The 21,686-nt window shown below is 37.8% G+C and overlaps 1 protein-coding gene across 4 annotated transcripts in view; it reads right to left on the reverse strand.

Moving 5' to 3' along the window:
- The window catches only part of shroom2a (shroom family member 2a), a 46,280-nt gene that overhangs the window by 18,594 nt on the left and 6,000 nt on the right, over window positions 1–21,686 (reverse strand). The window contains exons 3-6 of one of the 4 annotated variants that reach the window (XM_015025119.1): window positions 13,188–13,336; window positions 2,348–2,449; window positions 2,026–2,043; window positions 1,396–1,518 (exon numbers count right to left, since the gene is read on the reverse strand). In XM_015025119.1, the coding sequence (XP_014880605.1) occupies window positions 1,396–1,518; window positions 2,026–2,043; window positions 2,348–2,449; window positions 13,188–13,336 (392 nt within the window). Of the gene's footprint in view, window positions 1–1,395; window positions 1,519–2,025; window positions 2,044–2,347; window positions 2,450–12,351; window positions 12,451–13,187; window positions 13,337–21,686 lie in introns of those variants that run through there. The other 3 variants (XM_015025185.1, XM_015025247.1, XM_015025315.1) reach the window with 3 other exon arrangements.

Raw genomic sequence — 21,686 nt, forward strand, 5'->3', positions numbered from 1 at the left:
ATATATATAAATACAGGAGATGGTTGGGGGAGCTGTTGTATTGCAATCAACAGATCTTAATGAAAACTTACATTTCTGGGGTCTGTTTGGGGTTCTTGGCAGTGACTGTGTGATTCTCATACTGCTTATGGCTCTCTGTAGCCTTACCCCCATAGTCCCAAAGTTAAAAGTTTTTAGTTTTTTTTCCACAGAATACACCTAGCCTCGTATGGGTTGGCAACAGAAGTGAGCCATGTAGCCAGCTGGGGATAAATTTGCACTTAAAAAAAGCTAGCTGGCAGCTAATTACCAACTGTCTTGAATGACAGAATGCAATGAAAAGGTCTGTGCACAACTCACACTTTGGACTGACAGAAAAATCCCAAGAGAAACAGAAAACTACATATATGGCAAAATTTAAGACATGTAATTAATATATTTAAGGCAGACTTATATTTTATGAATTCAAGATGTTTTAAGGCCTTAATTTAAATACATAAATTTAAACTTTTAAACTTTTTAAGGATGCACAGACACCCTGCATTTTACTTTCTCATTAAGATCTGGACACGATCCAGTTACTGGTATCAAAGTAACCTAAGGTTTGACAAAGATACAACTTCAAACACACAAACATTTTCCTTCAAACTGTTTGGAGTTACTTTAACAGGAATTTCCATTAGAGAATATGCCGGAGTAATCGGATGATATGGAGCATTAATTAATGCTACTTCGACCGCTGCCTGTCCTGTTTCTGCACACTGCTGGCAGAGACAATGTTGGCTGTTATTTTTGGTTGTAATTACACACCACTATCACCACCTTATTAGAGCATGTGTCTGTTAGGCTAAGCTGAGCTAACATCATCTGTTGAAACATGTATAATGAATATGGATTTGTAAACTATCGCAAAATGTAGAGGGTGTTTATTTGGTTCTTTACTGCATGTATGCATCGAAATAAAAATAATGATTAATAAATACCCTCAAAGAAACTATTCTACCTGTGATAATCTATGTTAGAATATTTTAGCAACACTAGGATACATGACAGTTGAGTTTCTGTTCTAAATAAAAACAGTTGAATTACATTCATATTTTTTAAATACTATCTCTCTCTCTCTCTCTCTCTCTCTATATATATATATATATATATATATATATATATATATATATATATATATATGCTGTGAAACTGTCATATTTTTTCACCACAAGTCTATGGACGTCAGAATACACAAACATGCCATTTCAAAACTAAATATACATGTTTGAGGCAGTAGTTGTTGGTGTAAAACAATTGCATGAGAAATAATCAGCTCTAAGTTCTGAAAACTAAAATCATAAAATTGTGTACTGTAAATGAAAAGACACCCCAAACTCAGAATCGGCAGCAAAACAACTAAATCCCAGTTACCTTGCATGATATCTGGGGTGCCACACCGTGGTGGGCGGGGACTGTCTTCTGCCAGCTTCTGATTGGCTTTCATTGAACTTGGTGGAGTGCCAGGAGTGAGGCCTGCTTATGGGTTCATTCCGTCTGCAGAGAGGGCAAAAAAAAACAGACTGGGTTACAGACCAAACTCTGATGAAAAACACTGTTTTTCCATCTATAAACAAGCCCATGTCGACTATCAGCAAACTTAAAGGTTCAAAAATAAGGCAACAGTTGTCTTGTGAGAAGTCTGAGCATGAGTTTGACATATTTTTTAAATTGAGCACACAAGTATGTATTAAAAACACATTTGCTTTGAGGTATCAGATGATGTGTGTGTTAGTGTCGTAAACTATGGTACACTCCTACAGGTCTTTGGCAAACCTGAGTAGTCTGAGCTCTGAAAATGGTTATTTTATAAGGCCAGACGTTGGAGCTGAAGTTTCAAGTAAATGGTATGTTGCACTGTAAGGACTCAACTTTTTAAACAAATCCAAACAAACTCTTTAAACCATTGATGTGTCATATTTTTTGTTCACTCCATCAGTCACAGTGGGAATAAATGTGACATATTTTAGATTTGCAGATGATAGTTAGCCATAAGTCACATACCCTTGAAAGCCGTTCTTTCTGAGGTAGCATGTCACAAGGCAAACACAAAACACAAATTAACACATTTGCTCAGAATTACAAACAAAACGCATTCTACGTCTAACTGGATGAAGATGCATGCTGCACAATGGAATGAACTTTATTGAATGATATGAATCACAGGAGAATGCAGGTGATGATCGGCCAGAGACAGAAAGCTGATGTCAAAGGACTTTACTAAGCAAATGAGTTCTATGGTAATGTTCACAAGGCAGACATGATGAGGGGGGGAGTGGACAGGACATATGCACTACTTCTTTACAGTGAAATCACAGAATCATACCTCATGGAACTTCGCAAAATCTTCGTAAGAAAGCTTCTCGCCACATGCACATCATTCTCTGAGGGCATTTTCTGAGCTACAATATCCACCATTTTCAAATTCCTGGGCAGCAAGGGCAGGAAGACACAGAGCTCACCAGCAGGACAACACAAAAAAACCACTTTACATTCTGAAATACTGATATGCTTGTGAACACTGAACAGGTTGGACGTAGCTTCAGTTTTAAGACGCTATACTTTTGGTTGCCTTTAACATCTGCAGCCATTTAAAGGAAGATAAAAAACTTAAATAGGATGATGCTTTGCAAAATGCATGTGATAAACAGCGCACCTGTAAAAGGAAAACTAAACAAATGATTTGGAATATGAAAGGGTTGTGGTTTTAATCACAGAGAAAAGGCTTCTTCAATCAAACATGATGTTCATTTAGTAAAATAATTTCACCACTTAAGATATTTGTAACAGGAACTCTGTTAGAAATTTTCCTCAGATCTCTTTCGCATTTCCCATGGGAAATTCATTGGCATAAACTGCAGACCTGCCACTGCCTTCCTTGTAACTATCTAATATGTAAATAATTTATTTATGCAAATGAGACAGGATTTTAAAGGATTATTAATCTGCAAGGATTACAGAAATCGACTTTGGAGCTGTCCTCGTTCAGACTAGTTAAGTTCACCCTCTGGGAATAATCAATCCATTTTAATTTCTACTTTCCAATCTATTTTCTATTAAGGATGCCAAGAGAGTTAACAGATATGTACAAGATACTAATAGCTCATAGCCACAAAACAAAAGTCACGTTAATAAAAACAAAACAGAAAATCTCACTAAATTATCTCTTTAAGAATCTTAAATAAAACTGCAGTAAATATATTACTAATATTCAACTTTATATATTCCACATAGCTGCTTAACTATTCTTTTTAAAGTTTTCATAGAACACTAAATTTACAGAATAAGTGAAGGTCATGCAATGTTTATATTAACTTTCCTCTTAACACATACAGGAAATTTGAACCACTTGCTTTTGTGAAAAAGTTTATCTGTTTTTCTTTGAGAAAAAGAGAAAATTGCATCAAAAGACAAACATTTTTCCTTCTTTTGGGTTTCCATAACTATTCAAAACTTAACATTTGGACGGAATATCATGCTTTTCTAGATCGCACAGAAAACCTGTATGAACTTGGCAGAAAGAACATTCAAACTCAACAAAACAGAGGTTAAAGACATATCATACTGAAGTATAAATGATTGTAATTCAAAGGGACATGCAGTATTTCTGAATAGTAATTAACTCGTACTCAATGTAACAGCCCCCCCTTCTGGTAAAAACACTTCGGTGTTCAGTTCATGACGCTGGAGCAAATGAGAAAGCCCAGGTAAGACGGACAGAATAATTTACAGGCAACTGCAAAACTGCAGCAACCATCTCTCATCGTCAGAGGAGGGTGAAGCTGAGGTGAGCTATAATCAGACGGCCATATGGTCCCTGGGGGAACACAGGCCCAGCATGAGTCAGGGGGGCTTAGAGAGGAGAATCTCGCTCACAATCAGATCAGCCACTTCACCGCTTTATTCAAGCTGTCGTCTGCATGCCAGGCATCTTTTCTGCCCCCACTCGAGCTCAAAACTGACACAGTTTGGCAGCCACAGAGGCAGTAGTTTGTGGTGGACAAATGGTGAACTGTTAACCAAAAGGATAATAATCGGTATCAAAAACATTTTAATTCTTTTACTGGGCATCAGGCTCCAATTTCTATAATGGCGTTATCTCAAGTATATTCAGCCAACAAATCTGTTGAATATATATAAAACATTACTAATGTAATAGTGCAGATGTGTAAACAAAGGTTTTCTTGCCTTGGTTTTCACTGAAGAGAAGATTTGCTCATAAAAGTGAGGTTAGCAGGACCTGCTGCTTCACTGAAGTAATGAGAAAATGTCCAAAACCAACAGCTTGTTTCTCTTGGAAACACGACTCTTGCTTTTGGATCAAATTAATACAGTTTTGACACCCTATGATCTTTTTCAGACAGACAGATTAAAGCCTCTGTAAAGTGGGTCAGTTCCCTAAAATGAATTGAGGATTAGAGATAAGGCCTATTTAGAAGACAAAGACAAGCCAACATGGAGCCCAAGTCGTCCTTGTGTCGTCGCAGGCCTGTTTCTGGGGCAGCTAACCACACATGGCGCATGCCATTGGTATGCAAATGAACCTGGTTTTATTAGGCCTATCGTCAGGGCTACAGCTGGGCAAGCACAGATATGTCAGGAAAGTGAATTGGATGGCTGCAGTGGGGGGCAGGGGAAGAAACTGGTCACTGCTTTCTGAGTGACCAGTTTGAAGTCCGACTGAACACCAAGTGTACGCTCGACTGAGCAGTCAAGAAAAAAATAAAATCACATAATACAACAAAAAAAGTCCAAAAACCTTTATCATTTCTTTTATGTGCAATTCTTTAAAGTTTAATTTGTCTTTATGTTTTAAAATGTTAATTCTTACTGATCACGGCTTAACCTAAATGACTGATGGCCTCAGACCGAGAGGTAAAACAAAAGGTTCTCACAACAATAACAAAGTATTAGGGTCAAAGGAAACCAAAGAAGGCCCCGTTATCCACAATTATTCATTGATGTATAAATAGGCAGCATAAAACATCAGCATCAAAAGAGATAGATTTCAACTATTTAATGTTAAAATGTAAAAATAAATGAATAAATAAATGATGAAGTCAGACTCACCAAACATGTGGATGAACAGAAACAACAACAACCACAACAAATGTAAATCCTAAAAGCAGTCCACTAATATCAAAGTGGAATTTAGTTTGAGTTGTAAAGTGGGACCAGCTGCATCCATGTGCTGGTCAGGCATAATGGTCCCAGTACTTCAAAGACAAAGATAAAAAGGACTGACTTCTGAGCACCAACATTACCTACAAACTCACATTGTCTGACAACTTAGACATTTCAACCTGAAATGGGCAACACTGAAAGTAAAACCAAGTTTTCCTGGCAGAAGTAGATACAACTTATGGGAGGTTTTCTTCAGGGGCTTTTTTCCCCCAGAGAGGGGGTAGAAAAGTGCACTAAAGGGAGGAGGGCCATTGTCATAGCCAGTCCCCTGTGAGTATTCCCCCTTCCTTGCGTCGTCTCATTGGCTCTAAGGGGCTAATATGCTAATTGGGAGATGAAAAGCCGGACTCTTGTCTTGCCATCACCCCTGTTGTGAGGCACACATGCATTTCAACAATTACCATGGCAACAGCTTTATCTATAGTGTGTGAGAGCGCTTGGTTTCCTGAAAGTATCCGGTAAAGAGCGGAGCTGCTGACCATCAGGGGTTGTTACCTCTGCTTGGTGAACACAGATCAATATCAAAAAGTATTGACTGTTAATTGTAGATATGATCAAATTCAACTTTTTAATCTAAGAACACAGTTTCAAGTAAACCAATTATGGTGCGGCAACCACAATAAAATTGGACACATATTTTTAACTGTTTGAAATCTTATGAACAGAGTAACAGTTGCCACATGTTGCTGCATACTGCTGGTCAGCAGGATGAAAAATGTTGTTTGGATATTTTTGGTCATTAAAAACAATCAGGATCTGAAAAATAAAGAGTCTCAATACCATTTAAAAATACACCTAGTAAGCTAAAAATGGCGACTCTTTTAAGGAGATGATTGCAGGATGACTATTCTTGAAGGTAATCCGACCAATATATCAGATTATTTATTCAAAATAATTTTTTCCTTAAATTCAAAATTGATTAACATTCTAAAAGGTTAAAGATAACCTTCCATTTTCTATATCTCCTTAATCAATGCAACATTATTCCAAGAGCAGAAGGAATAATTGTTGCTTTTCAGTTTCAAATAAAAATGCTTGGATCATTGTATAGATAATTGTTTGCATTTTTGTGCAAATTAAACCTGACCAATAACAGGAAAACACTCCCCAAGTGCTCATGCTGAATCGGTAAATATCTATTCAGAATTCTTAATAAGAAATTACAAAACACAACAGTTTTTCTAAGAAATTAAAAATGCTCCCATGTTTTTATCTTCTTGTCTTCTTAAAGTGGAAAACATTCCAGTTCACAGTTTTCGTTTTCTAAAGGACAAAAAAAAATAATTATGGGATGCAGATTAGTGCAGAAATACTGCAACCTAATGCTGACATAAAAGGCACTAAAGTTCACAAAAACCTATTGTAAGCATTTTTCTTCAAGAACCTCAATAATATTATGTTTCAATACTGTGAAGTAAGAAAATAACTAAAGGCAATCCATCTAGAAACATTGCTTGTACTGTATCCCCTGAGATGTTACGGAAAGTCAGACTCTAAACCTTCACATATTTTCACTCCTAAACCTATTAGTTTCAGCTGAAAGGGGGAATGCTGTCAAGAAAAATGATAGACAGCTGGTAATTATCAGCCAGCTTGAAAAGCATGGCGGTGACGGAGGAAAGTGCAGCATCATGTACAGTATTGGACGGCAGGAAAAAAAAAAAAAGCTAAAGTTCAAACTGCCAAACCTGCACTTTGCAGGTGAGCTGCTGGGTCCCGTTTGCTCCCTGAGGAGGCTCACAAAGGCCTTTCTTCAGCTAACTCCACAATCAGACCAGTCATGGTGTAGGTGAGAGAGGTGAACTGTGAGCACCATGCAATGATCGGCACATTCCTGGGCTGAGTGGCATACCAGCTGCCGAGTCACGAGCTGTCTGTGCTGACCCATGGCCCAGAAACACCTGGAAGCCTTCAGACTGAGGACGAAGCTTCCAGCTGTATCATTACACGAGTGCTAAATGCCACCTCAAATTTTATTGGATTCTTTTGTGTGTCTGACAATGGGCATAAATTCATCAACAAGTAATTATTTAGAGCTTAGGAGTGCACCTAAAATAAAATAATTAGTGTGAGCAAGCCTCACAAAACTGTCAAAATGGCAAAAAGGTGCAAAATATTTATATGCGAAGTCAGCCAGGACTTGGCTGTTATTCTGGATCCTGGAGGGCTATGTTCCCCATTAAGACTCTTTTATAGGTGTTACCTGTTGACAGAACATTTCTAATGTTACACATGAAGAATGAGTCAAAAACATGGCTGAAGATGGCAAAAAATAAATCATAGACAACTCTGCAACAACACAGAGTTCATCACCTACATAATTACTCGACATAACTAGTCCAAACATTACAGTTTCTGAAACAGTATGAGAATATTGGACACACATACTCACACCTCATAACACGCAGCATTTCAAAATCCAGCCCTTTTCTAATCTGTGCACCATTCCCAAACTCACCGTTACAACACTCTTCCAGGTCGAAGCTGTGACTGAGGGTAAGCTTCAAACTAGTTAGCCATTTCATTATCAGGGAGATGATAATGAAGGAGAGAGAGGATACACATGGGGACTGTTGTTTTGGTGATGCTAAGAGGGTAAAACGGTAATGCAAGATGCTATAGTCAAGAGTTGTGCGTACTACCATCATAAATAACTAAAGCCAGATCAAAACAGCAGGATAGGGAAATGTTCTGAACTATATTAATATATATCATTATACACTGGTTAAAAGAGGAATCAAGATTGACTAAAATCAGCATTGGTCGAATAAAGAATGATAAAAACCAGTGAACAAAAATCTCCCACAACTTTGGTAAATCGCTCATAAATCTACTGGATTCTGTGAAAATTCATGAGGAAAAAAATCGGTATAATTTATAATTCTACCTTAAAGACTGTATGATTTCATGTACAAAGTAAAACAGTACATTGCCAAGTTGAATGCAGCCAATATTAGTAGACTGTCAAAGTTTCCCTAAAGGCAAGACTAGAAACTACAAAAACAAAAGCTTTAGTCTGTAAACTATAATTTATGTTGAGATACAAACAATTTTAAGAAATCTACTTAAAAGGAATTTAGTTATCTGCATTCCAAAACGTATTGCGTAGGCTTAATTAGAAAAATAAGGCTTGCTAAATGTACGCCACTGCCCAGAACCCCTACTGAGTGCTTACACTGTAACATACCCCTGTAATCTTTTCCTGCTATAACTGGATTTTGCTCTGAAATGCTGAAGCTTTCGTTAATCTAAAACAGCCACTCGGTGTGTATGAATGTTTATTTTGTTGCTACAAGGACAACAACATTAAAACAGAACTTTGCAGCAGCAGATGATTGTGCCAGCAGCAGAAAAATGGTGAAACATAGAAGTCACTCTGGTACTTTTGTGCTGATTCCAGAAGGGGGAAACACAATGCCACAGGAGTGTGAAGTTTAATCATTCATGCAGCAGTAAATGTCTTATGAGGGTATGGGTGTGTAGCATTGCCACAGAATATAAACTGTCTGAGTTTAGCGACCATAGGAAAAGGAAATGTCACTTTTTTATAAGGTCTACTGAAGTAAAAATAACTATCAGGTTTAGATAACATTGTAGGTTAAATTACGGATACTAGTTCTGCAAGTTTTTAGCTCTCAATAGCTAGTCTTAACTAGAACAACAGTAAACAATTCCCTCCAAATCCAACAGGATAATTCAAGTGTATTCTGACAATACGCCTTAAATTGTGCAGTACAATCAAGCTATTCATATTTCATGTTTATGCTAAATACCTTTAATCAAATTGATTTAAAAGTAGTATATCCACATTGCCTTGCAGAAATATTAACATTTCTTGAATTTCTCAATTTACAAGCAAAAGCTTCAAATGGGATATATGTGACAAAGCGTAGAGGTACATAATTGTAAAGTGGAATGTAAATAAAACATTCAAAACAGCTTAAGTTTTGAATATTTTAGGATTTAAGTCATTGCCCATTCCCTCCAAGGTAAACACCAAGGTAGGAATCTTGGAATAATCATGGACTGTAAATCCAACTATATAGTTTTGATCTAGTTTTCCATGTCTCTGAACGTTGCAGTTCTGGAATATGACAGAGCTGAAAGATAAGAGGTTAATGGTAGCTTGATTCTTCTCGCATCCTTGGCAGTCTGTTTGTGTCTTTTTTTCTTAGCGAACCTGTTGACTATTTGCAACAAAACACTTGATGGCTCTGTAATCACGCCCTGAGTACTCCATCCCTCAGCGATTTTTGGTAATTTTTTTACTCTTCAGAGTTGGTTAAATCTCTCTTTTTGGCTCATTTTGTCTAAACATGTGTGCCACACAGAATGTATTTTGCAAAACCTTAAAAATTATTATCTTACTTCCACTTTACAGCTATACTCTGGTTTGTGTTGATCACATAAAAATCATGATAAAACAGCTCAATGTTCGTGACTGTAAAGGTAAATGTGTAAATGTGAAAAGGTCCAAGAGGTATCATTACGCTCGCAAGGCCCTATAAAATGATACTTAACTTCACACAGCAAAAAGATCAAAGCAGTTTCGAAAAGGCATTCAGGAGAGTGAGATGCTTTCCCACATACAGCCACACCTATCTGATCTCTATGTGACGTGTGACAAGTTCTGCCCGTCCCCTCGCAAAAATGACATTGCACCAACCACCGCGCATGAGTCACCATGTGCAAAAAGTACGAGAGTGGAAACTGAGCTCCGCCCTTATGCTATGTGTAGAGAAACCACACCTGTACACAGGGGCAGGTTCTGACAGCTTTCTGATAACCATCCAACATTATCCTTCAGCTGAATGGGGAGGTGTTTAACAAATAACATTTGACGTGCACAGGCAGAGGTGGAGAGCAAAAGAAAACATCATGGGCTCCAAGCAAACTACAGGTAGTGAACGCCAGAGGACAGAACATTGCCAAACATCAACAAGCAAACAAGCAGACCGCAGCTGAATGACAAGTAGGAGAAATTGGACATGAAGTGAAGCTTTGAGGTTCAGTAATGACCCACTATCACTTCGCAGTATTCTAAATGTGACCCAGACTTGTTATTATGGCCTTGGGAAATGACTGACTCGAGATGCTATTTGAGACGAGTCGAACAAAGGAATTCCTCAACACAGACAATCCGAGCAAACAGAGAGGCCTGTGGGATTCAGAGACTGCTAAACACAATATGATTAAGACTTGTCCTTGAAAGGTAATGTCTCACTCCATTACGAATTACAAGCATATTAAAGTAAAAATATCCAGAATCCCCCACTCATGCCTTCTGCTTTTCAGCAGCTTAATGTATTGTGAAGCTAATCCATTTCCTCCCACAGGTTCAAAAGAAAAATGTGTCAGGAAAAAATCATGTGAAAACCGAAATTCCTCTGCTGTCTAGAAAGTCATTAACCAAGATTTCTTGGTAACACCGGGAGTAAAAATAATTCCTTGACTGAGACCCCTGGTAGAGCCAGACAGAACATTTACTCAAACCACCCTGAGCTAAAACTTTAGTAGCCATACCTTTCAAAAGCTGATGTGGGATTATGCAACATTCCTCCAAGATAAGGGGATTAATGCCACTTTAGAAGAGTTTCATGGAGCATAACCCATCAGAGTCAGTACAAAATACTAAAATACCAATACCTTTCTTTAATATATCTTTATTTTCCTGCAATCTACTTGAATATTTTAGACTACCAAAATAGTGAGACTTATCTAAAGGTCCGCCCGTATGGGGAGCTACTCGGTTTCACATAGACTGTATCTTCTTGCAAAATCTATGTTTTCATTCTAAGACATGCAGCTGTGATCTCTGTCGACAGAAATGCAGGTAATTGAAACAGATTAAATCTGTTAACTTTCTGTATGGGTTTTTATCTCCATGGAGCTAACAATCTCAAATCATATCCCATTTCCAATTCTTTCTGTAAAGTCAAACTCCAGTCCTGAAGGGCCGCTGTCCTGCAGTTTTTAGATGTGCCACAGGTACAAAACACTGGAATTAAATGACTTAATTACATTCTTCTTGTGTAGATCAGTTCTCCAGAGCTTTGCTACTGACTTAATTATTGTATTCAGGTGTGGTGCAGCAGAGGCACAGCTAAAAGTTGCAGGGCAGTTGCCCTCCAAGACCTGTGCTGTAAAGAGTTCTGAAAAGTTGTTAAGGACCAACTCAAGCAAGTCAATCCATTTGTAAGATTTCAGTCTGATTTCTGGTCTTCTCTTTGTACAGAAACGGCTCCGATCAGAGTCACCAACAACCTGCTAGCAGGGCTCTCCATCGCTCCTCATCCTCCTGGACCTCAGCTGCTTTAGACAACCATAATATCCTTCTCATCGGGATCCGTTATACAAACACTCACTATCTCTACCAACCGGGACTAAAGTTCACATGTTGGATGACCGAGCATTTGCTGTCGCTGCCCCACGGCTCTGAAACACCCTCGCCAGAGAGCCATTGAAGACTTATGACTGTTTCAAAGAACATTTCTATTCAGCAAAGGTTACCAACAGAACTATTACTATTTTATTGTTTGTTTGATTCTTATTGTGTCTCATTTTACCTTTAATGCGGCACTTTGAGATTTCTTTCAAATTTAGGAGGGTTTTATAATTACATTGTATTGTTATTATTATTATCATCATTACCAAATCAGAATAATCTAATCTTCTTGGCTACAAACACATATGACTCAGTTGTTCAGTAGTTAGAATCAAACAATTTTCTCTTTATCTGCTCTGATTTGAAGGTCAAACACTGAAAAAGTTGATTTCTTTTCCCTTTGGATTCAATATATCAAAGCTAAGAACTCCCACAGTACTCAGTCTGAAAAACACTTCAGCAGATCACCTGTAGTTAGATGCACTCTGAGTTTAATAAAATCAGATGAAAGGTTAGTGATAGTCTTTAGAATCAAAAACTAGAATCTGACAGAATTGTCAGGTGGGACAATTAAAAAAAAACGTAATCTGACATCGGCAAGAGACAAAATCAGTGTATCTCAACTAAAAATGGTTTAAAAATACTTTCTAAAACTAAAATGTCATGTTACAGACAATCTGGCAAATCTAAAAGCCTTCTTTAGTTAAATTTAGACTGTGTTTCTTAAAACATAAAGGACCAGAGATGGAAATACACAATACCTCATACTTGTTTCCAGATCCTACAAACAACGTATCTCTCGAGACTAAAACAATAAGTGAGAATCCGAGCTTTGTCCTTGCAGAGACAAATGGTGAGTGGACTTCCTTGTACGAGTGAATTTGTTCAGAGATTACGCTATGATATGATAGAATGCAAAAAGAAATGCGGATGGCAATGACAGACAAAGCCACCACTGTTTCACACACACACAAGGCCAATAGTAAGATGGCTGCTCTGTTGACAAATGATTCATCAGTTTAACCCACATATCAAACCTAAAGAATTACACAAGGATCAGCACACTATGAGAAGTGTCTTCTAGTGACAATAGTGGTTTACTATTCTGTATGGGATTAGAATATTTCTGGGCAAAACAAGCGAGGCGTTTAGTTAAGATACTGGTGTCAGACAAAACTATACAAACCTGTATTGCCTGATCACACAGAGCACAAAACCAACTGACAGGGTGTGCTGAACTTAAAAAAAAAAAAAAAAAAAATCTCACAGTCACATAATAAAATGACTTCCCCTTGTGTGTCCCAACACCTGCCTGCGTGGGACAGTCATGATGTCACCCACTCTTTCTTCTTTTACACTCTGCCACAAACCAGGAAGCAGAGTTGAGAGCAAGCCTGGCTAAACAGGAACATCCAGCTAACATGAGCTCTGTGAAGCGGATCCCAGAACGAATAGACTGAATTACAGACGGGGAGCTGCTGGGCTCGGGATCTCTGCTCCTCCGTCGCCTAGGTGTGTTTGGAGCTGTTGCCATGGTGAACTTTTATGCTTATTAGATGATGACGGCAGCAGATCCAGGAGGACACCAAGCACCTACCTTTTCACTACTAGACTGAGGGTCTTGTGGGAGCCTTTGACAAGGCAGATCGCCTCCTGTCTGTAGCCACTCAGGGGAACCTCGTTGATGTTGACGAGCTCGTCTCCCACCTGGAGACTCACAGCTGCTGCCTTGCTGCCTTCCTCCACCTGGAACAAAAACATAAAAATGCACCTAAACATAAATCGACAACATTGGGACTCAATGATTTGAAATATATCAGTATAAAGTAAGAAAAATTGTGTATATGTGGGATGTATGGGTTGGCGATACAAGTTTTATTACGGTGTTTAGCGGTCCTTTTGTGACGATGGTAAAAGTGACAATAGCTTTGTTTCTATTGACCAAATAATAGTGCAAACTGGAATTACGAAAATAAATTTGCTTAATAGCAACACGGTAATTTCAAAGAATCCATGTTTTTCGATAAAATGTTTTGTTGCCCTGCGACAGACTGGCGACCAGTCCAGGTGACCCCGCCTCTCGCCTGGAACGTTAGCTGGAGAGGCACCAGCAACCCTCCCGACCCCACAAAGGGACAAGGGTGTACAGAAAATGGATGGATGGATGGATGTTTTGTTGCTAGTATGAGGCGGTGTTTCAGGTGGACAGAAAATGGTTAATTTCTCTAAACTGCGATGGAAACACTTTTTCGGGTCACAAAAGTCATGTGATCAACAACTGGATGTTACTACTGGCGGAAAAGAAATACGACAACAGGAAGTGGCAGGAGGATGATGGCGCGTCATGTTTTTTAATGACTGACTGTGTGAACAAACTTATTCACTTGTGATTTTAATTGTGTTTCCATATTATGGATGAACAACAGACAAAATATGCTGTTTCCCAAAATAAGCAGCAGGCGTGCGAGCTTCTAAGGACCAGAATCAAAGGCAGCGAAATGCTTCAAAAAGCTGCACTTCAAACCTGTGGCATAATGAAAAAACAAACAGCGTTGTGTTTGTTTGAAGGCAGACACCTGAAATAACACAAGAGGATGTACAGTGAAGAGCGCACAGCACACTGGACTCACAACGTCTGCTGCTGGAATATCTCAGAGGACATGCTGACACAAAGGTTGAACAAACCGAGATAGAACATCTTAAAGCTGACGGCAGCTACAGCCTGGTATTTCTGAAGCGTCATAAGTACTGATCGTTAAGGTCATCGCTGTCCTCACACTGACGCAGAAAGCCTGATCTGAGACAAGGAAAAAAAAAAAAAACTGCTCAGCGTGGAAAGAAAGGCTGTGAGACGTTGCCTGGCAGCTGGCACATTAGCACACAAAAAGCTCAGCTCTGCAGCTGATTATCAGTTTTTCTCTCAACCTGTAGCATGGTGCTGTGACTCAACCAGAGAAGTATGTGTAGATTTACCAACTCTCATATCTTATTGGGCCTTTACCCTCACTGGAAAAAAAAAACCTCCAGCAGCCAAGATCAAACCATGGTTCTTTTCATTTTTCTATGAGGGAGCGGTAAGCGAGGTTGGACAAACGGTTTTCATGCTGGCTGGCAAGATTCCTGAGCTCGTCCTGATATGGTAGTGGATTTTGTGGAGAAACAGCCTGATACATTCACATAGTTACAATGCTGAAAACGGATACAAAACACCTGGGATTACTCAAGATGGAAAACTATTCCTGTTCAACAAAGCCATGAGATACATTTCAGTGAAGCAGAGGACATAATCAAAGTAAAGCTTAAGATATTAGTGAAGAGGCAAAGTTAGGAAAGTTGCTCAAAGAATAAATGTTTTCATAATTTATTTTTTGGGGCCCATCTGGTGATCCAAATCTGTCACTCAAAGCAAAAGTAGTCTCATCTGTTTAGGTTTCATGAAAGTTTAGTCTAAAAATTGCTAACTATGTGAAAAAGACAGGAAATATAACCATCACAAATGCATTTGTCCACATTTAAATGCCAACAACTGATTATTAGGCTAGAAAAAGGTGTTACTATAAGGCCCAACTATAAGGCTGACTCATTTAGTAAGGGAGAGCCTTTAAGTTGTCTAAAAAGATAGTTATTTTACTTTCACTATTTTGTCTCCTTATCTCGTCACCTACATTTTATTTTTTACAAGGAAGTGTCTTTCCAGAAAACCAACTAGAGCTGCATTGACCGGCCAAATTGTGGATTTGGACAGTTTTCCCTTCAATCAGCTCTGATTCATCATTAGCATGTTAAATGCTGAAAAATTCAATGCATTAAGACTAAGCACTCCCATAAATTTTGATATAGGACTTAAACTGCTTCCTATTTTTGTGTGCATTATTGTCCTGATAAAATCAAATCAATAGAACTGACCAAAAGTTTTTCTTCCTCCTGGATCATTCAGATTTTTGTAGCTACAACTTTGCTTATTGTAAGACTGCAGCTTACAATAACAGAGCAACTGACACATTTATGGTTAGGTTAGACACACACCTGCCAAGTTTTGGACTTGAGAATATGGGAAGTTTTGCTGCCCTGTACAGAATTATATTTTGTGGCACAGCTTTTCCAAAAAATGTAAGAGTATTCCTTGTGTCAGTGCAGTAGATGGAGCTTGTGTTTAATACAACAGTGCAGACTAAGCAAATGGGCACAATAAATATTAGTTTTTAGCTCAACAAGTGTGAAACGGACAGCCCTGATTTATGTTCAAGTCAAGATCATGCCATATCAATACTGCATTACAAAGTGTCTTCTAGAAACTGTATTGTGTGCACAAAAGATTCAGCAACATTCCCAGAGCTTCATGTTAATCTGTTCTTTTTACAGGACGCATTACTCAATGGGAAGAAGACACTTTAAATAATAGCAGGAGCTTCTTCAAAGAAAACATGAAGCTCAGGTTCATTCAATGTTAAAACTGGAGAGTGTCTGCTTCTCTAAACAGTTTTCACTCCTCTGGACTCCTGACAGGCCTGAGCATTTCCCTTGTTGTCCGTCTTCCTCCAGGCTATAATCAGTCCAAAAGCAGCTGTATCCTAAACCGTATCCTCAAAAAGGAGTTGCCTTGTGTCATGAAGGGAAGGATGTGGTGCCACTGAGGGTGAGGAATGTGTCATTTCTGCTGACAGATGTCCTGGGCAGCAAGCCGGCACGTCACTAAGCTGACTGACATTATAGGTTATCACCTAAAAGCAACCTTTCAGACGTTACGTTTGTATTAGTTCATAAGCATTGTGTATATAAAGCTGTAAGGCGGATATTAAGCTCTTTCAAGTGAATTGTTACACTAACTTGACAGTCAATAATTACGTGTTGCATTTGCACGGCTATTTAAGAAGTAAATCTGACCTTCCTTTTCAAAGTTGATCTTTGCTTGAAAGTAAGATTAAAGAATGATAATAGATAATCCGAATACAATGTTTTTTTAAAAAAAAGGAATAATACACAACACTTTGACTAAGTCCCATTTGATTCTTTGACATCCTGTGACCTGAGGTTGTGTGTGTGGGCGACGGGAAAGAGCTTTTCTAACATTTTCTCTAAAAGATTACAAATTTACTCACAAATGTACTGAAATGCAAGGAAAAAAACAAAAAGAAGAAAAAAAACACTTTATTGGCATAAATAGCTACCATAAAGATGATTTTGTAGTCTTCTAAAAATGTTGAAGGTCAGTGAGGCACAAAAATAAAATGCATACCCATATTTTACATAAACTCTGATAAGAAAAAAAAATATATAGTTAGAAACAAAAACACTGTTGTATTTGACACATCCATACTAAGTCTGATGCGATAAATCAATTAATTGTATGATAAACTAACAGGAGTTTGATGATTAATATTTTTTCAGAGGCATCATGATACATTTTGTTTATGGTTTTGGTTGTGTGTGGTACTTATTTCCATCTTATTTGTTGCTTGTGGTTGTTGTGTTTGACTTTTAATATTTAAAATGTCTCCCAGTACCAAGTGTTCTTTACAAAATGAAAGTTTATTGGTCTTTGAAAGGGCAAACTTGCATTATTGTGCGCCATTATCAATGTATTACTTTAAAGCAGTCTCAAAACAACATAATCTTTTCTAGTAATAATTACTGAGACCATTTGTCGTCCAGCAAATTTTGTTATCCTGACAGGCCTAATGTGGATGCATCATGTTGGTAGTGGTTGTTCTTTGACAACAACCATTAACTGTTCACATGGCGCATTCAGGTACCCTACGTTGTATCTGAACACAATGAGGAATTAGAGACAAAAGGTTATGAGTGAGCTTCCCGAAGGAGTGTCCCATTTCTTAGAAGAATACCTTAGCAACGACCCAAATGAGGTGGAGTGGAGGGTAGATGTAGAAGTAAATGAGATTTTCCTTTAAACATCCTACGAAAATACTTTGACAAACAAGTTTTAAGAAGGAAATGCTAAATACAAAGTCTTTTCTGTTCTCCTCTGCCCATTGCTTACTTGAAGTAGCGTCTTAAACTCTCTCACAGACACCCACACTGGATTGCAACAAAAAGGCTGGGAGCAATGAAACAATGCAAGCTGATAATTCTCTGCGGGTTTGTCACTAGAATAACTTCTTACTGCGTATTACACAATCATTTGATCCTTTGTTCATGTAGAAACAAAGCTTACAATGACTTGGAAGTATTTTGTAATCCAAAGTAAGTGATGGAAAAACCAGTATCTGCGCTGCGGTAAGCTCTCAGCATTTCTTCTTAACAGAATAAAGTGTAATTAAATAAATTAAACTTCCTGGTTCCAAGGAAAATGTCACTGTTTAAAATCCCAAATTTAAACAGGAACTATATCAATTACTTAAACTTACAGATTTAGCTGCATTTTGAGATATAAAACAACATGTAATGGTGTATTGTTTCAATTCATTATGGCTTTTTATTTTAAATGAATTAATCAGATAAGATTGAACATCCAAACAAATAATCACTGATTATTTGTTTGATACAGGTGAAGTGATCAGACCAAGGCTTAATAACTCCACCATTACTCCATTATGAATCCATTAGTGGTTCAGCTGACAAAATCAAAGCTGAATGTAAAAAACACTACATAGATGTATGAATAATCAGACAGCAGTCCAGATGCACAAAATGCATTGCAAAAGAGTATTAATGAAGTGTTAATAAAATAGGACTCTAATAGATTTCATTATCAAACATCGCCAGAGATCATTTTGATCCAACGTGTTGTAAAAAAAATTATGTAATCTGGCGAATACATTTGGTTGAAAAGATGGAGCAGGAAAATATTTATGTCCTTGGCCATAAAGACCTCAAAGACCAAAAAAATCTCCATAAATATGTTCTCACAACTCTGAGGTTAACATTTGGTTTGTAAGTTCTGGAAAGAACTAATTAAAACGAGATAAAAATTTTTCCTCTTCTCGTCTTCCCATCTAACAGGGATTTGGGTTAGTCACAGTCAAACTCTGAGACAAACAAATAAGTTTGCACCAATTGCAGCGCACACCTTCACTCTGTTAATCCTTTCTGTATTCTGAGCAAACGCCTAGAAGTCTAGAAGACAATGTTTCGGGATCCATGTATCAAATGTTACACTGGAGGACTTTAAAAAAATATGGGGATTCCAGTCTGCTTGGTTGGTGTGTGAGTGTTTCTGTGAGCAAATTTCAATGCAGCTTGTTTTTATTGTAACTATGCTGCTGCTGTCATGCACAGGTTTCCCTTATAAAAGAGATCTTTGATCTCAAAGAGACTAACCTGGTTATATAAAGGTTAAATAAAAAATAAAATTCAATGAAGTCTTAAGATGAGCTTTCATTCATTATTAAAAAGAACTACATTTTTAATAATGAATGCAAAAGTCATTCTCTATCATCCAGTTGATTTTTAAAACAATTAATCAAATAATTTAAAAAGTGCAACTCTGGTAAGAAGCTTTACATAATAAAAAAGGTAACTGTTTTACATTGCTATAAAAAGATTCATATTTTGAAAGGTAAACATGACGGTGAACACTGGGGGTGATTTGGTTCCAGTTCTACCCGTCATTAAAATCCATTTCTGCTTCTTGGCGTTTCCCTGCCTGAGGTACGGCTCTGCTGAACCAGCTTCCTGCTCATATGTGGTTCATAAAAATAAAAATGTTTCCACACTAAAAACTGCCTTTCACGCCAAGGCATATAAAAGCAGCCAGGTTAATATTTGTGATTCTCTCATAGCTTTATGTACACTTTGCTATGGACATCAAGGTTTTTGATTACCATCATTTATTGAAGTGTCATATCAATGAAGCTCCAGAACATCATAAATTTTTTATGCTCATGTTTCTTTTTTAAGTTTTGACAGTAATTGTTTATTCTTTAGAGGGGTGGTATTATGCATTTTCCAGGAACATAGCAACTTTAGTAACTTTGACCTTCAGTTATACAAAAAAAATACTGTATTTATCAAATATGACGTAAAAGAAATTTACTTTCTAATTTAACACCTTGAAATTGTCTGTTTAAAACACTTCTGCTCTTTCTGAAACTCCACCTTCAGGAAGTCATCACAACATGGCTCCTTTATTAACCCTTTAACCTCTGCTAATGTTTCACTGAGCAGTAGCTCCTATAATGAGCTCAGCAGATGCTCAGTTACACCAGGTGTTTGCTAATTGCTGCTGGCTAGTCTGAAGGAGCTGAGTGGTGGAGTCGCAGAGGAGGGCTGCTCTGTGATACGGAAGCTTAAAAACTGCAACACTGAGGAGGAACTACATCTCATAGGTGGTACTGAGTGTTTTTATCAGCTGAGTGTGGGAGTCAAACTCAAACATGCATGAAAAAAAAATCAAAGTAACAGCACAGGTATGTTGTTGATGATAGAATAACATCATAGCAAGATGTAAAGCTCAGAAAAGTACATTTTACATAATACTGCCCCTTTAATTTACAACATTCTGAGTCTGTTAGAATCAGGATTGATTAGCCCAACTGGGCTTCTTCTATGAGTTTCTAAGTTGGTCTGGGTTCTTCTGAGCCAGGATGAAGGGCTCAAAGAAGAGACTCTCATTGTGACATCATCAGGTGTAAGTCACCCCACCAGAGAAGGTCAGAAAAAGTGTGTTTGTACACCATCAAGGCTGAAAAACACATTCAGGGAGAGATATTTTAAAACAAAGCTAGATATATCTCTACCAGGAAGCAGTTCTTGCTCACGGTTACGAACATGAACTATAATTTACATAGACAAAAAGACAAGGAAGCTTTTGAAGTGTATAATGTCCTTAAAAGGGATAATTTTAAGAGCACATAGAGTTCTTCTGAACTAGCAGAACAAGAACATTCCCCTTTAATAAATACTGTGAACATCATCTGTGGGGTAAAAGAGTATTTTCCCTCAATATAAAGTCATGATGAACACTTTGTCCAGAACTTTTAAGAGTGAAAGGCGCGCATATGTCTGCATGAAAAGTGTAGTTTCTGACTATGTCAGCTTTCACGTAGCAAGAATGCACTTTACCTGAGCGCTAAGTGTTTATTTCATATGACATTTTTGCAATATCGCCCACCTCTCCTGATTAGCGTCCAGATTTTAGTGTGAACATGGTGAGTAACGTCTGTTTGTGATCATCGATATTAACTTTTTTGTGCACGTATCATTAAAATCACTTTGAAAATTCAACTAAATTAAACTCACAAAGCAATTTATTGAACTTCATGCTAATGTTAGCTAATCCAATTTTTTGCAACCATTTCACTGTATCTGATAATGAATGAACCTGTTTACTTTAAGCAGTACAAGTCTCTCTTAACATGCAGTACAGCTCTGTTTTATGAGGACTTGCCTCCAGCAACACACACACACACACACACACACACACACAACAGCTATTCATTTTGAATCTTATCTGAGCCATCAGCATACATACTGTGCTCTTTAAATCCTCTTTTCTCTGGAGGCTGAGCAGGCCTGCAGCACTCAAAACTAGCCCACAATGTTGCCACACAACAGTTTCAATAATTGGTAAAACCTGTTTACCTGGGGGTGATTTATCGCAGCGTGTAAGAACAGAGTTATTTCTGCAGCACGTCGTCTGGTACTGGTTCAGAACAAGCCAACTGTGCTTTTTCCCTTATAAAGGCTGTTCCTCACAGAGGGAACACATGTATGAGGTGCGTGCCCAGATGTCTCGTGTAAAACAGGATTATTTAGGTTTATTGAGACTAAGAACTTTAAGTCCACGAGGACCTTGAGCATAACCTGAGCTATGAGAGGAATCTGGAGAATTTTAATTAGATCCAGGATATTTTTTTAACCAATACGGTGAACCTGTCATCAGACTGATGGACCTTTGTTATTACATTTCCCTGAAGCGAGCTGGAAAATATGCAAAGAAGTGGGAATGCAACAGACAGAAATGTGGATTCAAGGGATGTTCCTATGCTAAAATGCAGAGATGTTTGCAAACTTTATGTACTCAGTTATATCCAATCAGTCTACCTGAATATAACACTTAAACATAAAGCTGGAAAATTTGCAGAAATCTTTCAGGGAAAACATCATCCTCTAGCTTTTCTAGATCATCATAAATCAA

This window comes from Poecilia latipinna, unplaced genomic scaffold, assembly GCF_001443285.1.
Source record: "Poecilia latipinna isolate Pla-1442-1.1 unplaced genomic scaffold, P_latipinna-1.0 Scaffold7, whole genome shotgun sequence".
In the NCBI taxonomy this organism is placed as follows: domain Eukaryota; kingdom Metazoa; phylum Chordata; class Actinopteri; order Cyprinodontiformes; family Poeciliidae; genus Poecilia; species Poecilia latipinna.